The sequence below is a fragment of the Paramormyrops kingsleyae genome, chromosome 7 (genome assembly GCF_048594095.1).
Source record: "Paramormyrops kingsleyae isolate MSU_618 chromosome 7, PKINGS_0.4, whole genome shotgun sequence".
Lineage (NCBI taxonomy): Eukaryota > Metazoa > Chordata > Actinopteri > Osteoglossiformes > Mormyridae > Paramormyrops > Paramormyrops kingsleyae.
The window spans coordinates 29,491,544-29,507,335 of NC_132803.1; the positions used below are offsets into that span (position 1 = coordinate 29,491,544).

At 43.9% G+C, this 15,792-nt stretch overlaps 1 protein-coding gene across 1 annotated transcript in view; it reads left to right on the forward strand.

Annotated features, from left to right (window-relative positions):
• The window catches only part of nsmfa (NMDA receptor synaptonuclear signaling and neuronal migration factor a), a 34,669-nt gene extending 21,099 nt beyond the window's left edge, over positions 1 to 13,570 (forward strand). Inside the window, exons 9-15 of the mRNA XM_072714738.1 lie at positions 205 to 288; positions 1,852 to 1,885; positions 2,009 to 2,079; positions 2,635 to 2,714; positions 4,280 to 4,382; positions 7,428 to 7,503; positions 7,819 to 13,570. Of these exons, the coding sequence (XP_072570839.1) occupies positions 205 to 288; positions 1,852 to 1,885; positions 2,009 to 2,079; positions 2,635 to 2,714; positions 4,280 to 4,382; positions 7,428 to 7,503; positions 7,819 to 7,916 (546 nt within the window). The 3' untranslated portion in view covers positions 7,917 to 13,570. The remainder of the gene's footprint in view (positions 1 to 204; positions 289 to 1,851; positions 1,886 to 2,008; positions 2,080 to 2,634; positions 2,715 to 4,279; positions 4,383 to 7,427; positions 7,504 to 7,818) is intronic.
• The last annotated feature ends 2,222 nt before the right edge of the window (positions 13,571 to 15,792 follow it).

The following is a 15,792-nucleotide window of genomic DNA, read 5'->3' on the forward strand; positions in this document are numbered from 1 at the left end:
TGTGTCCTCTGCATTTAACCCATATGTGACATCATGACATAGCAGGGGGCAGCTAATTCAGCACCCGGGGAGCCGTGCTTGGGGGCGATAATTTGCTCAGAGTAGCTCAGTGGTGCCTTGCTGGTTGGGGATTCGAACCAACAATCTTTCAATTACAAGTGCGCTTCCTTAACCATTAAGCCACAACTGCTGGTTGTCTTGCAGCTGATCTCCTCCAAGGTGCCCAAGGCTGAGTATGTGCCCACCATCATCCGCCGGGACGATCCCTCCATCATCCCCATCCTATATGTAAGTCTCTCAGGCATCTCTGCTTGTTGACCTATTTACTATCTTTCATTTGCTCACTGGTCACTAAACACAGAATCAAATGAAAATTCATTACAATGTTGTGCTACTTGTTTTTTTCCAAAATAAAAATCCATAGCTTGATGAAGGTGCGAAAATATGCGTTTACTTCATGGGGAGGGCCCCCTCAGGCTTCCGTATCCCCCGAAAAATTAAAGCCTGGATATGCACAGCCCCAGAAAATCAATCTAAAGTTGTATGACTAGGGGAACTTAATGAAAAAGTCTTCCCGCTCTTCAGTAACTACTCTTTAACATTCTTCACTGTATTCTAGAAAGACAATATTATATGTATTATAGATAGAAGTGCATCACTGGTAATAGAGTTTGAAGGACAGTTTCACACCTGCTTATTTCTTAATTCTATTCTCTATTATTGTTAATGATATTGTAGCGTCGGTGAGCTAGCTTCCACATAGCAGAGCACATTGACATTTCCCAGCATGCTCTGTGCAAATTGTAAACAAGCTGTAACTTCTCACCGTGCATAATTTGCTCTTTGTAACGGTACCTCCCCACGTTTCTCTGTGTGTTTTTTTGGGTATTGCTGTTGTGCCTGTGTTGGACAAGAGTCCTTGTAAAGGCTGACAATAAAGAGTCCGGTATTTGGAACGATGTGGCCTTGCTTCTTGCCTGACACTCCGGAGCCTGGGTCCACTCGGCGTCACAATAAATATATTTTGTTACACCTAAACTCGTCAGGATGCCACACAAACGGTCAATGACGGGGGGATGCATTTCAGTGTGCCCACCAACACCCTTATCGGGGCCTAGGTGCCTGTAACATGCCAGACCATAAAAGGGCATTTTGTGCGTCTGCGCCATGTATCGATCAGAAAGTGAGTTAATGAATCAATGAGTTAGCCAATTAGTCAATCAATCAATCAATCCAGTTTTCTGGAAGAGAGAGAGAGGTAAGGAGCATGCACTGATACAGTGCGTTGCCACACCCATCACATGACAAACCTGAGGTGAAAACCTGAGTGCAGCCGTGTGGCAGGTGATACCTCAGCACCACACCAGTCCAAATGGACCAGTATGAGTTTTTTCCAGTGGCTAGAGTGCCAATCCTGCCACCAAATTTTTCCCTGTTGGAGAACCTCCTTATAGGGCTGGATGTAGAGTAACATCATACCCAGGACGAAGCAATTGCAGGTTAATGACCTTGCTCAAGGGCCCTATGGAGTAGAATTATTCTGGGCATTCATGTGATTTGAACCACCAACCTTCCAGTTGCTGGCGCAGATCCCTAGCCTCAGAGCCACCACTCTACCCAGTTCCCTATAAAGAACTCTAAAAATGCATAATTACTATATTGGGAAGTACAGGTATAGGAACACACCTATTTAGGCGCTGAAATCTGACTAGCACTACCCTAGGATGGCCACAAGGAGCACTGTTTGGCGTTGCTGCCTCAGCTCATATTTGTTCATTGCTCAGGGTTAATGAAGGTCCTTGATGTTATATATTAACGTTCCCTCCTCCCCGTTCTGCCTTTGCCGCACAGGATCATGAACACGCCACGTTTGACGACATCCTGGGTAGGTAACACAAAGCTTTTTTTTTTTTTTGGGGGGGGGGGGGGGGTGTACATGTCCTGGGATGGAAACGACTCATGGCTTGCTTAATGTGGACCCCCCCACACCTCCCTCCCGCCCCTGCAGAGGAGATTGATAAGAAGCTCACGGCCTACCGGAGGGGCTGCAAGATCTGGAGAATGCTTCTCTTCTGTCAGGTGCTGGAGCCGGTCAATCCTACAGGCGATACAGGCGGCCGCCTAGGGCACCACCTTCTGGGGGGGTGTGTGTGTGTGTGTGTGTGTGTTTGTGTGTGTGTGTGTGTGTGTGTGTGTGTGTGTTTGTGTGTGTGTGTGTGTGTGTGTGTGTGTGTGTGTGGTCATGTACATATTACACTGTGCGAAGCAAATGTCCCCACAGTGTGATAAAAACTTGCTATTTTGATGTTATGGGGACCATTTTTTCAATCCCCACAAGGGGAACTCAGTTTTATAAATATCTGTGACTGCAATCAAGAAACTAAAAATGCCAAAAGTTCTTCTACTTTGTTTGGTTACTTATGGTTAAGGTTAGGGCTGCGTAGGGGTTAAGGTTTCATACAAGGATTAGGATTTTGCCCATAGAAATGAATGGATGGTCCCCATAAACCTATGAGTACAAACGAGTGTGTGTGTGTGTGCATGTGCGTGCGTGCGTGTGTGTGTGTGTGTGTGTGTGTGCGCTCCACGTCTGTACTTTGCTGCTGTATGGCCTGACGCTCCTCTCTCCCTCAGGGAGGCCCTGGACACCTGTATCTGCTGAAGAACAAGGTGGCTACCTTCGCCAAGGTGGAGAAAGAGGAGGACATGAGCCAGTGAGTGAGACAGCTCCAATCCAGCCACCCCCCCCAGCCACCCCCCCAGCCACTGCCTCGAGCCCAGTCCTCAGCAACCAGTCCGCCATACACAATTATGGGAGAGAACAGGTCTCTCTGCAGTCAGTCTGAACGTTGTTTGATTTTACATGCAGACATTAAGGCATAAATAATGCATATGGGGGATTTGGGCCAGTGGCTGTAAAAATCTAGCACAACCGCGACAGATTGTGTGGAGAGACTCAGTGATGGATTATTAGGGTAAGAGCATTTTGGGATCTAAACATATACAATAGGTAAGGAGAGCTGTCTGCTTTAGGGCGTGAGCACACAGTCTTGCCAAAAATACGCTCAGATGACTAACACAGTGACTCCCACCCATTCTCTCTCTCTGTTTGTCTCTCCCTCTCTCTCTCTCTGTCTGTCTCTCCCTCTCTCTCTCTCTGTCTGTCTCTCCCTCTCTCTCTCTCTCTCTGTCTGTCTCTCCCTCTCGCTCCTTCATCCTGCTTAGAGGAAATAATTTGGATTCCCCGCTGAGGCAAGATAGTATGTTGTTTGACGCGTTTTTACCATGTTTTGCGGTCGTCGTCCTCTGCCCGCCTGTTTGGGGATCCCTGTTGTGTGGTGGTTTGGGGGGGGGGGGGGCATTGTCAGCTTAAACACATATGCATTAAGGAATTAATATGGTTTAAAAAATCAAAGCAGAATCAAGGCAGGAAACGTATCTTTTTAAGTATGTGTTTTAATTTATTTTTTTCTGCTGATAAGGTTCCTCAGGATTTGTAGCTGTTTTCAGTCCAGCTGCAAAATTATTTAAATAATTTGTGCCCCCATTGTGTTTAAGGGTTGGGCTTCATGTCTATTGTCACATATTTTAGTACTTATGCTGTTGCCTTAACCCTGGGTGATTAACCCTGCTCATTTACGGAGTGGGGAGAGTAAATACCGCTGCTTTCCCCAATGCAGAGACCTATTTTGAGACCCATGTTTTTACCACTGTCAAGAGCAGTAGGGAGTCAGCATGGAAATTGCAAATTAAACTAGCTGGTGGGCAGAACCTACCATCCACTGAAACACAGGGGAGGATAACTTTGGAGAGATGGGACAGAGCCTACCATTACAGAAACAAGGGGGAGGATGACATGGGCCACAGTTTACGATCTACAGTTATGGGGGGGGGGGGGGGGGGGGGTCAGTGGTGCATTATGGGGAGAGGAATTACGCTGTCAGATTTCACAGTTGTGTCGCTACAGCCCATTAAAGGACCAGGAACACGCATAAAGAAATTGCGTCGGTGTAGTGGATGTTGCCGCTGGACGGTGTTCTACGTGGTGTCTCATCCTGACACATGAGCACGTTGATTCTTTATGGCAGTGTTTCCCAATCTGATCCTTGGGCGCCACAGACAGTCCACGTCTTTGTGGTAAAACGTGGACTGTCTGATAGGGAGCTTGGAGGGAGCAGAGGCGAGGACCGGCTGTGCGTCTCCGACGACTGCAGTGGGAAACACTGCTTTACGGGATGAGCTGGTGGCCGACAGTAACGGGGCTGACTTTACTCACCAGGTTCTGGAAGAGACTCAGCCGGTTCATGAGCAAGCTGAACCCCGAGCCCAACCTCATCCACATCATGGGATGCTACGTCCTGGGGAACCCCAACGGAGAGAAGGTAGTACGGTTCTCGCCTCCTGCCCAGCCCCTGCCTTTTTGGGGTTTGCCGTCTGCTCCCGACAAAGCCATGTGTGTCTGCAAGCATGTGAGGACAGAGTGATGACTAAGCCTATAATCATATACATTCATAATAAGAGCAAGCAATGTAATTAATTCCCTGTGCCATTCATTGTATAATCCAGAAATAGACCCCAAACTTTATAGGATTTCTGAATTATATTGCCCTGTAATGGGTTGGCACCCCGCCCTGGGTTATTCCCTGTCTTGTGCCCTGTAATGGGTTGGCACCCCGTCCTGGGTTATTCCCTGTCTTGTGCCCTGTAATGGGTTGGCACCCCGTCCTGGGTTATTCCCTGTCTTGTGCCCTGTAATGGGTTGGCACCCCGCCCTGGGTTATTCCCTGTCTTGTATCCATAGCTTCTGGGATAGGCTCTGGACCCCCATGACCCTGCACAGGACAAGCAAGTATAGAAAATGGATGGATGGATGGATATTGTCCTGCATACAGGTCCACCTCATGGACTCTTGTCCCCATTTCAGCTGCCATTTCTGCCCTGTTCAAACAAACTGGACTTTGTCCAGATACATTCACATACATGCATAGTTATTATCAGACATATACACAACCTGTATACAGCACTGTGCAGAAGTCTTAGGCAGTCAAAGAAAATGACGTTCAAATGAAAAGTCACCCCTAGTATTTGCAGCAACCATCCAATACATCCACGTATTTTCTGACCACTAGCGCACCTCATATGGCTAATCAATACTTCAATAAATAATCAATAATCAATACTGACATTTTTAACTAATTAATCAAGTAAATGATCCAGTGGTGAAATGTAACAAATACATGGAATGGCTGAGGTGCCCCTAAGGAGAGGTTTGGTAACTGAAGCGATGTTCATCCAGCCATCCAACTAGATATCAGTGATTTTTTTTTTTTTTTTAGAGTTATCGTGTTACTCTTAATTTGCATAGGTTCTAATGTTAAACTGTTGTTTTTTCTGAGCAAACATATACCTACTCCCCAGATAAATAGCATTAAACATTTTCTTTGACTGTCTAGGACAGGGGTCTCAAACTGCAGTCCTGGGGGGCCGGAGCCCTGTGTAGCTTAGTTCTTTCCCTGTTCCACCACAAATGATTCAGCTCAAGAGCTGTGTGGTAATTAGCACAAGGAGTTGCATCAGGTGTGTTAAATGAGAGTGAACCAAAAACTGTGTAGGGCTCCGGCCCCCCAGGACTGGAGTTTAAGACCCCTGGTCTAGGACTATTGCACCATACTGTATAAGCATACACACACAAAAGCTGACACAAACATGCCATTTTTATAAGCGCATATACATGTATACACACACATTACCGCTAGTGTCCTGCTAACACTAGGGAACATGGAGAGGCCTGTCTCCTGCACTGACCCCCCCGTCCCGACTCTCTTCCCTCCCCATCCTCGTTATCCTGCTGTTTATAGGGCCCATTGCCCCATAAGCCCCACGGCTCAGCTGAGTGCTGTCTTTGTGAGTGTAACAGTGCACAGTCATGCAGCCCCCCCCCCCCCCACACACCTTGGCACAACATTGTAAGTGCTGTGCCCCCCCAATTGAGGCTCTCTCTCCTCGATTCATTTTAACCTCCCTGCTCTATAAGAGATATTTGCCCCTATAGGACGCCACTATATAAATTAGATGTTTCCTACATTTTCATCTGGATTTCCTCGCCCCCTCCCAAATGCCCCAAAAAGCCATACAAAAGCCTCAGGATTTGAGTTGTTTCCCTAGCTGATAATTACAGCACCTGACTTTTGCGTGTGAGGCAGGATTCAGTGTAAAACTGTGGTCTTAGTCCCTGTGGAGATGTTGCCTTCCTGTGTAATGACCGTACCTGGTGTCTACTTGCCAAACGTGGTAGTGACTACGGAGTTCCTGACGCGCTACCAGGCCCAAAGGTATAGTACATGCTGTCAAGCACCCTGACAGAACAAAGAATCAGAATCAGAAACTTTATAGTCATTATATAAAAGTTTGATGGAAATATGTGCAGTCCCTTGCAGTGCAAAAATAATAGAATATTAAAAGCAATAAAATAAAATATTTTTCTTATGTACAAAACTAATATATAACACAGCAGGTTATTGCACATTGTAAGTTTAAGAAGTATCGCACGGATTGAACTCGGTAAGGTATTGCACAGGTTTGTAAAAGAGAGCATGACCTTTCAGTGTTCATTTATTATTGCAAAGGGTTTAGTAGCCACATCTTCCTTTAGAGTTGATGCTGGCTGCAATGCTCTCCTTGTGCCTGGTTCTTCCTGGGACAGATTGTAGCTCACAGTGACTGCAGTCATTTCCCGATTAACTGTCGAACGCTAGAAGAAAACATCTAATCCTTGACACCGACTGTCCCACTGATGAGCGAGAAGGCAAACTCCTACATGGAATATCCCAGAACCTCACTAAACCAATTTAACCAGTTACCAGACTGTGGTAAACCAGGATTAACAGTGTGTTTTCACTATGTATTCCAAATTTTGATATGGAATACATAGTGAAAACACACTTTCAAAGTGAGAGTATCTGGAAAGCGCTGTGGAATGTGTTCATTCTGTCCTTTTCCAAGCCCTGCCAGGTGCTGTGGGTGATTGTTGCCAAAATGAAGACCCATAACTGAACAATTATATGCATGGTGACCTTAATCATCGGTCTGACAACAGGATAAATATGCAATAGGGCGGCAGTTATTTAAAGGCCTATCTGAATGTAGGTCCCGCATCGTTTAATGGTGGTAAAAGACACATAAATTAGAGATTCATTTCAGCTCACATGGGCGGTCGGCACACTACGGCCCCCTCCTGCTCGCCATCGCAGCCGCCCGCTCTGCTGAAGCGTGCCGTTTATTTACAGCCTATCCGATGGGCCTGTCATCATCATGGGCAGAATTACCCCAGCCTGTAAGCTGAGGTGTGAGACTGGGGGGGAGGGCGGGGTCGTTCAGGGCCGCGGTGTGATTAATCAACCAACATTAACCTCATCATTTTCCTACAGCTCTTCCAGAAGCTCAAGAACCTGATGAGGCCGTACTCCGTGGACTTCGAGTCTCCCCTGGAGCTGTCGGCTCAGGGTATGCACACGCATGAAACACATTCGCACATGTAACACAGCCTGTGGCATGCTCAAGGTCAAACACGCATCCATGGACGCACACAAAATGCTCGTACACACCCAAGCATGCAGGTGTACGTAAACAAACAACAGCGCACTCGTGCACCCAGCATAGCCTCCAGTTAGAAGCTGTATCTGTTCCGTTTGTTGAGGAAATGATCAAATCATTCCATGCCTGGAAGTCTAAGTCGTGCTGGTTACCTCCACCAGTGGGACTGGGAGACATAGCAGTCTGTACCTGTATCCTTGTTTTTCTCCTCAACCCTCACCCCAGGCAAAGAGATGATCGAGATGTACTTCGACTTCCGTCTCTTCCGCCTGTGGAAAACTCGCCAGCACTCCAAGCTCCTCGATTACGACGACCTTTTGTGACCCCGCCCCCAACTACCCACCCTCCCTCACCCGCTTCCGCCCCTCCCTTCCCCACCTGCCCCTGGACTCATCACCGCCCTCTTAGACAAAAACAACTTAAGACTATTTCAGCCTGGTTTGTGGATGATCTGATGGGTGGTCTTTGAAGAGGCGGGTGAGAGACTGAAGAAGAAGTGGACAGAGGTGGTGGGGGGGAACAGGGGCTGAGTGGGTGTGGACCGGGAACATTTTGACCCTATAACTCTCCACCCCCCAACCCCGGCTATGGAATAGTAGGTAAGCAATTTCAAGCCCTCAATGCCAGCTCCTATACCCCCGCAACACAGGTGGGGGGGGGTTCATGCTGGAGGCAGAAAGAACTGTAGAAGCGGCTGAAGGGACTGGGATTGGGGAGGAGATACTTTATCGTTTGTTCGCTTCTGCCAGGGGTTTAAAGGCCATTTAAAATTCAGGTGTCAAAACAAGTACATTAATATGGACTTTGCTTCTTTCTTTGTATGTTACAAACAAAGGAGATGTCAACAGAAACACATGTATGTATAAATGTAAAAATACATAACATGAGCATATAGCATATCTATAGAAATACTGTGTACATGACACATTTATTTTTATCTTTATGTCATGGTGGGTCTTAATATTTTTTTACAACTCAGGTTTTAGTCATTAACCTCTCTTTCCCTGTTTGGTCTCCTACCCAGGAAAATCTCACCCTTGCTATTAAGTAGTATGAATGTCAAAAATAAAAACTATTTCCCAGTATGAAGACCGGCCGGAAGCTGGCGAGGGGGGGTGTTTGTGGAGTGGGTCACCACAAGCGTGACTGTGTCCGTGTGTTACCGCTTCTTTATGCTACGTAATGTGATATCACGCTTAGCCTAGCCTAGCTGCTGGAGCAAGTTTTCATTACTTCAACATCCCTCGAGACCCATTGGCCCGTTGTGCAGTGGTGCATTATGGGATGCTTTTTGCTGGCCTTTGATTTCCACCCTCTTCTCATTGACTTTCATGCAGCGTCATCTATTCTTGGCTGGGTACTGAATTTGTGCTCCCGCACCCCCACTAGACTGCATCCAATCCCCCCCCCCACCCCACCCACCGCGATGGGTCCTGCCTACCCCCATCCTTGACTGCGCTGCCTTTCATAGCAGCTTCCCAGATTTCCCATGTGATTTTCTACATGGTGCATCATGCTGCCTTTTTAGTACGGTCAACGTAATGCTACTGTCATCAACGTCCATGTGTCTGAAGTCCACAGAACAATCTGTAAACTAATTGCAGCCATTAGTACAATTAATGTGGCCCAGAGCCCTCCACAGCGTCATTGAAAGGGGGCGTAAATGGGCCGCACATCTTTCTGACGCACAGAGAGGAACTACGCAGATCATGCTTGTGCCTTAACTCCCCAGCGGGTACCATTCTCTTGGCAGTTGTGTGGTTAACTGGAACATGCTGGACTCTCTCTCTCTCTCTCTCTCACACACACACACACACACACACACTCACATATTTATGGATGCACATCTCTCAGTCCGACTAGCAATATGACTGCCCCAGCCGCAGCAAATGAAATAAATAAATAAAAATCCTTCTCCATCGTTTTTGTAAGTAGGTGCATATAGGGCTATTATTGTAGGTAAATTATTTGCACATGTGTATGGAGAGTTGTGTGACTGTATCTCAGTCTGGATGTGCGTAATCAGATTTGTAAATGTGTAAAAGAATTTGTAAATGCGTACTGAGATTACAGGAATCTGTAAATCTGCATTCATAATTCATGTGTGTAATGATTCGAAATCCTGTAAAAGAATCTCTAATTGCATAATGAGATTTGCAAGTGTACAGAGATTTGCACGTCTGTAGACAAATCTGTAAATCCGTACAAAGCTATTAATGGCTAAGAAGTCTAAATATTTTGCTCCAAGAGCTGGAAATACAGACAAGTCATAAGTTACAACTCAGGCGGACCTCTCAATTGGCTCTTTTTACATGTGATGACGTTCCACACTTAAGCACTCAAAAGCTTGCCATTGGGACAGCGCTAAGCCCTGAACCCTCAAAACCTCCACACACAGACAAATCTCCACACGCATTTGCAGACCTGCCATGGCAGAAATGTAGCAAAAATCACGCAACTCTCAATACACATTTGTAAATAATTTTGCTACCCCAGAGGTGCAGTGGGATTTTTCGTCCAGGACGTGAATCGGAGCTTTGTGGAATCTAACGCTGCGTGGATTTTTAAATGAAATTACAGAGCTTTGTCAAGGGGTAGGGCTCTGATTTTCTTGGTTTTACCATTATCTATAAGAGCACAGACCGTGACGGAAAAAAACAGAGGTGACTAAGTCTGATGCATGTGCTACCTTTTTCCACGGGCTGTGTCTGAGACTGTTTGGATACCTAAAAAGGTGAAAGCCATCCACTGCTGCATGTTCAGCAGGAGTCCTCACTGACTGCCGATTGGCTCTCTGGGTTTGTTGTCAGGGAGTTGTTTTCGATATGTTTACATGTCAGTTGTCGGGTGCAGGCGGCTACAAGTTAAATGTGTTATGACCTGGTGTGTTTGCTAGGGATATGGTGTCAGCGTGCATCTTGTTTTTTAACTGCTCCAGCCATTACTGTTCCTGCTTTTGGCTTTACAATCCCAGGACAGGCAGTTCTGGGCACCATGTTAGCCCAAACCTCAGATTATCCTCCACCTGCTATCCCACACGCCTGCTTAGCCCAACTGTTTCTGGTGACCCTCCCCACTTTATTCACAGAGCTCAGCTTTTGGAGCAGAGGGGAAGGAACATCTACTGTTCCAGTGTATGTGGCCCTAGGGCGCCGCCCAAGTGGTGACCTGTTACGGTGCTTTTGCCCCCAAGGTTAGATAAGGGAATCTCTGTGACAGAGAGGCATGCCACAGTAACTGTGGCAATGTCCTGCTTTGGTGCTGATCTAAATTCCATGTTGGCAGAATGCTTTTCTCCATTTTTTGTTCAGAGCCATCCTTAGGTAACAATATGTATTATGACATCATCCATGTTGTTGCTAGGTATGGTCCTGTGGCCTCTTTTTGTGGTCTTGACCCATTTCCTGAAACGGTACCCTTTCAACTTGATGCAGAGTCAGGAAGCAGGACAGCAGCCAAGCCACTACTCCAGAGGTCAGACTGGACCCAAACCATTATAACCCACATCTCTACCAAACATTTCAAATCAATCTCTTTGACATTTTTTACCGATCTCATGATGACCTCAAATTATGGTCATTGTTTTTTTTTGACTGTAACATACTCTACAGGTTATATCAGCAGCAAAGACATTGTTAAGCCTCTACAAAACAATATAAAGTCACCGGGGATTTTCTACATTAACACGCTGCTGCTACTGGGTGGGACCTTAAAGAGTCGCCGCATAAGAATCTGTTGCAAGCACTAAGTCTTGAGTATTGACTGAGCCGGAGGTATGAGTGTAAATTCCCAAAGACTGCTTAGTTGGCACCTCCTCGAGGACTATAGGGACACAAATAGAACACGGAGGTTTCGATTAAGCCTCAGTCGTATAGTGGATACACAGTTTCATTCAAGTCAACACAACTGCACAGGTTATTAAGGAATGTCTGCAAAATGGCCAAATTGTCTTCTGTCTCTTTCATAATACGACTTACGCTGCCACTTCATCCTTCCAGTGCGCTCACCTGTCTCTGCTTATGATTACTAAGGCCACTGATCCTGTGACCCCATCAGGAGGTAATAAAATAGAAAAAATGATATTTCTTGTTTTTTCTGGAGGTGGAATTTCGTTAGTGTAGCATTAATAATGAACTGGACAGCAGGAAGCTGACTGGTTCAGATCTCAGGTGGGCAACAGTTCTAACTGTGAACAAGGACTCTTATTGCATATTAATGCATAAAATTGCATGAGGTGTTCTTTAAGAAACCCTGCACCATGTTAGCCCAAACCTCAGATTGTTGGATAATTGAAGGACAGGTGTAACAGAAATGAGATGCTGGTGACTGTGGCTGGAGGGATACAGAAAGTTAATCCGCTTATTAAGTCTGACATAATGCATGACATAAAAACTGTTTCCGGGGCCAAAAAACCATAATGGTTGAACTGGTAACATTATTCACCATAACTTCTTGTAACAATGCATTGTGTAATATCACCACAATATGTAACAAAACGACAAAGTATCAATGCTGACATCCATTTTCGCTGTTTATTACATGATGCATAGCATTACATTTTCATCATTAAAAAGTACAACTCCAGCATTTTGTAATAACCACCACAATATGTAATAATTTATTACAAAATGCAGGGAAATTTATTCCATATTGCATTCAAGCAATTACAAAATTTGATTATTACAAAATGCGGTGGTTATTATAAAATGCGGGTGCTATTACATAATGAAGTGAAAATGTGTTACATTTTGTCGAGTTATTAAATAATGAGGTATTCTTTCATAATGCGTTGTTACTTCTTCCTTCAGCTAGGCACCATTATGAGCGAAAAGGGGGCTAAATTCCTTTAATTTAAACAAAGTAATAGCCTAATTGTAGATGTTCTCCCAGTACATTGGTACAGCTTGGTACATTATTTTCGGTTTGGTACGCACAATGAAACAAATTAATGCAATTCTTGACATGGGGGGAACCTAAATTCACAAGCAGATGTTCAACACAGAAAAAATGATTATGGCTGTGAGTTTGTTGCTGCTAATCCTGTTTATAGTCAGTCATAATCGGTGGTTTGGGAACATTTTGGTTTCCCAATAAATTACACTAACACTGGAGAGAGTAGCTGATAAAACTGTCTGTCGTGTCTGATATACCAAACTCGAAAACGCTGCTGAAAATACATCCAACTTGCTAATCTGTTTCAGATGACATCATCTGAGTGTGTGAAGGACTGGAGCAAGGCAGAAACAGTTATGGTGCTTTTCCACTGCCACCAAGAACCGGGCCGTACCCAAGCCATACCACAAATTGACAGTTTTCCATGGTAAATTATGCAAGCTGTACCCACACTGACACGCCGAAAGCGTGACTAAACCAAGATGGTTCCATAACCCCCATCTGATTGGCAGAGATGGGCTCAAATACTTCTAAAAGTATCTTGTTACAAATTAGAAATACTTGCTTATCAAATGTAACAAAATTAAATGTTAAATACTGGTGTGAGAAAATGTATTTCATAAAAATACAAGAAATCTGCAATTTGGAAATACAAAAATACATTTAAAATAGTGACAGTACCTGATGAATACGCGTACTGTTATAGCCCTACTAATGCATAAGCTTGTCTTTTAATAGCATAATAGTTTCATGATTTACATGTGTTAAAGTGTTAATTTTGGAAAAAAAATACTTTTAGTAACGCAATGAGAGCTCAACAGGCTACACCGGCGGGCTGGGGTTGGGTTGGGTGTCAATACTCCAGATTCTGGCACCGTGATACGAGACGCCAACGTTTGCATCTCAGTGTAGGTCTCAGTTTCAGAACTGCTGCACTCTCAATTTATACCCAGTGCTTCCTGCGGAATTAGTGACGGCGGTTGTCCCACTTTGTCTTAGAGTAGCGTGCCGAACTTGCTGAAACTCAAAGAAGAAACTGATTTTCAGATATACAATCAAAAAAAAAAAAAAGAATCAGTGGCTGTGATGCATATAATATGCAATATCAGGTTCACCAGTCGGTTCTCCTTTTTACACAGCCTCAGTGGCTATAAAAATGCCTACGTTTAGAAATGGAAATTAAATTTGTCCTTAGGAACAGGACGTTTTGTAGAACACCTTGGAATATTAAGGTACAACTTAAAGGCAGAACTTATGAATGACGTAGGGTTAAGAAGGTTTCGGGGAACTCACCCCTGGTCATGGGAAAACGAATATCACAACGAGCAAGCTGGGCCGAATAGGGTGTCACGTGATTTACTCGCATCTAGCCAAAGACGGTGATAGACTGTATCTAAAAGTCTGTAAGCCTTTTAGGTTCTTGAATTGACAGGAAATGAGTAAATAAAATGACATTTTATTAAGCATATTAAATATTTTAAATACATAAAATACAAACACTCAAAGTATTTTGTTACACATCACATCTGATTTTCCGTCCAGCTAAATACAAATTACTCAAAAAAAAAATTAATATGTATTTCAAATACAGTGGTACCTCAGTTCACGAACTCATTAGAACTCGAATTTCTTAAAAGTCGAACCAACCAGTTCGAAAAAAAAATGACCTAGAACTCGATCTGAATCTCATAAGTCGGACCGTGAAGGCCGACCTAAGATAACTTTTACGGCGGGGAAATGAGTCACTATGAGGACTAATGACAACAACCAGAAAAAGCTGATCACACGGGGATCCCATACAAGGTTAGCGAGGGGGCGTGGCATATGGAAGGAGTGGACGATCGGGGCTGGACACGTTGTTTTTTTTTTTTTTTAACTTTACACATTGTTTGGATACATTTATTTTTTTACTTTACAAATTACTTTTGATAAATGTGCTTAGATGTGTTTAGTACAGTATATGCTCTTGTTTTATCCTGTTCATGTAGTGTTTAAATGCTAAAAAAAAAAAACATTTAGGTGTAATTTTTTGGGGCCGGGAACCAATTAATTGGTTTTCCATTATTCCTTATTGGGAAAATTCGATCAGAACTCAAACTTTTTAGGATTCGAACCTGAGTTCTGAACGGATTAAGTTCGAGTTCCGAGGTACCACTGTACATTTAATTGAAATACTGCCCATCTCTGCTGATTGGTCAAAATGCATGGAGATATAGTGATCTGGTATGATATGCATGGATTATATGAAGGAAAAAAGGGTATATTCTATATATTCAATATTAGTAGTACTGAACATCGCGATGTGTTGATGCATTACCGGTAAATTGAAAATTTCCAACCTCCCACTTAAAAAAGTACTATAGTTTATAGAACAGCTGAATGGAATGGATTCACAATGGAAATTTACGCAAGTGAATGCTAATTCCACTAGCATTTGATGCTAACATGAGATAGCGATTCAGACAGATTTGCTAGCGAAAAACAGAACACAGTAAATCAGTGGAAAACCAAAGCAAGCTGGAACTGCATTCTAACTAGACTCTTTTACGTACGGCTCAGTTCCTGTATGCTAGTTGAAAAGTATCATTGGTCTCTCCTTGGCATTTAAGCAAATTTAGTTACAAATAAGACAACTTTCGATTTACAAATATTATATATGTTTTTATAATGTGCAAATAAGCATCTTTTGTTATTCAGCCATGACTTTGGTTTACAATTTTTATTAATTGTGTTTGTGGTCTTAATAATAAATAATCTCAGAACAAATTCTGTTGTCCCTGCTGTACCAAAATTGTACTGAACCATGAACCCAATACCATGCTTTGTACCCAACTTTGAATTTTGTGTACCGGCACGCCCCAATACTAAACATAAAAAATTTGAGAAGTGCCTGTTTGATTTATACAGCAACTCCCTCTTTCTCTTTGCATGGAAAGAAGTTTAGGAACAATTTTTTTTTCTTTTTCAGATCAATTAAAACATATTGGCTTGTACCCAGGTTGGCCCCAGATACAGTAATGTCACATGTTTCAAAGTCATGACTTAACAAGCGAAGGGTGTTTCTCAGTATGCATACTTAACTGTACTTGTGTCCTCATGTAGCCATTTTACGTCATTATCCATTGCTGAAGACCAGGTCCAATACTTAAGAACAGATATTCAGAGGATGGTAAAATCACGCAGATGTCATTTTTACCCTGCCCCAAATATCTAGTACACATCAGTTGCATCCTTGCCGAACGAGACCAATCCCATGATTCAATGCAGCCCAAGTTCATTCTTGGAAGGCAAGTTAGCAGGGCTGGT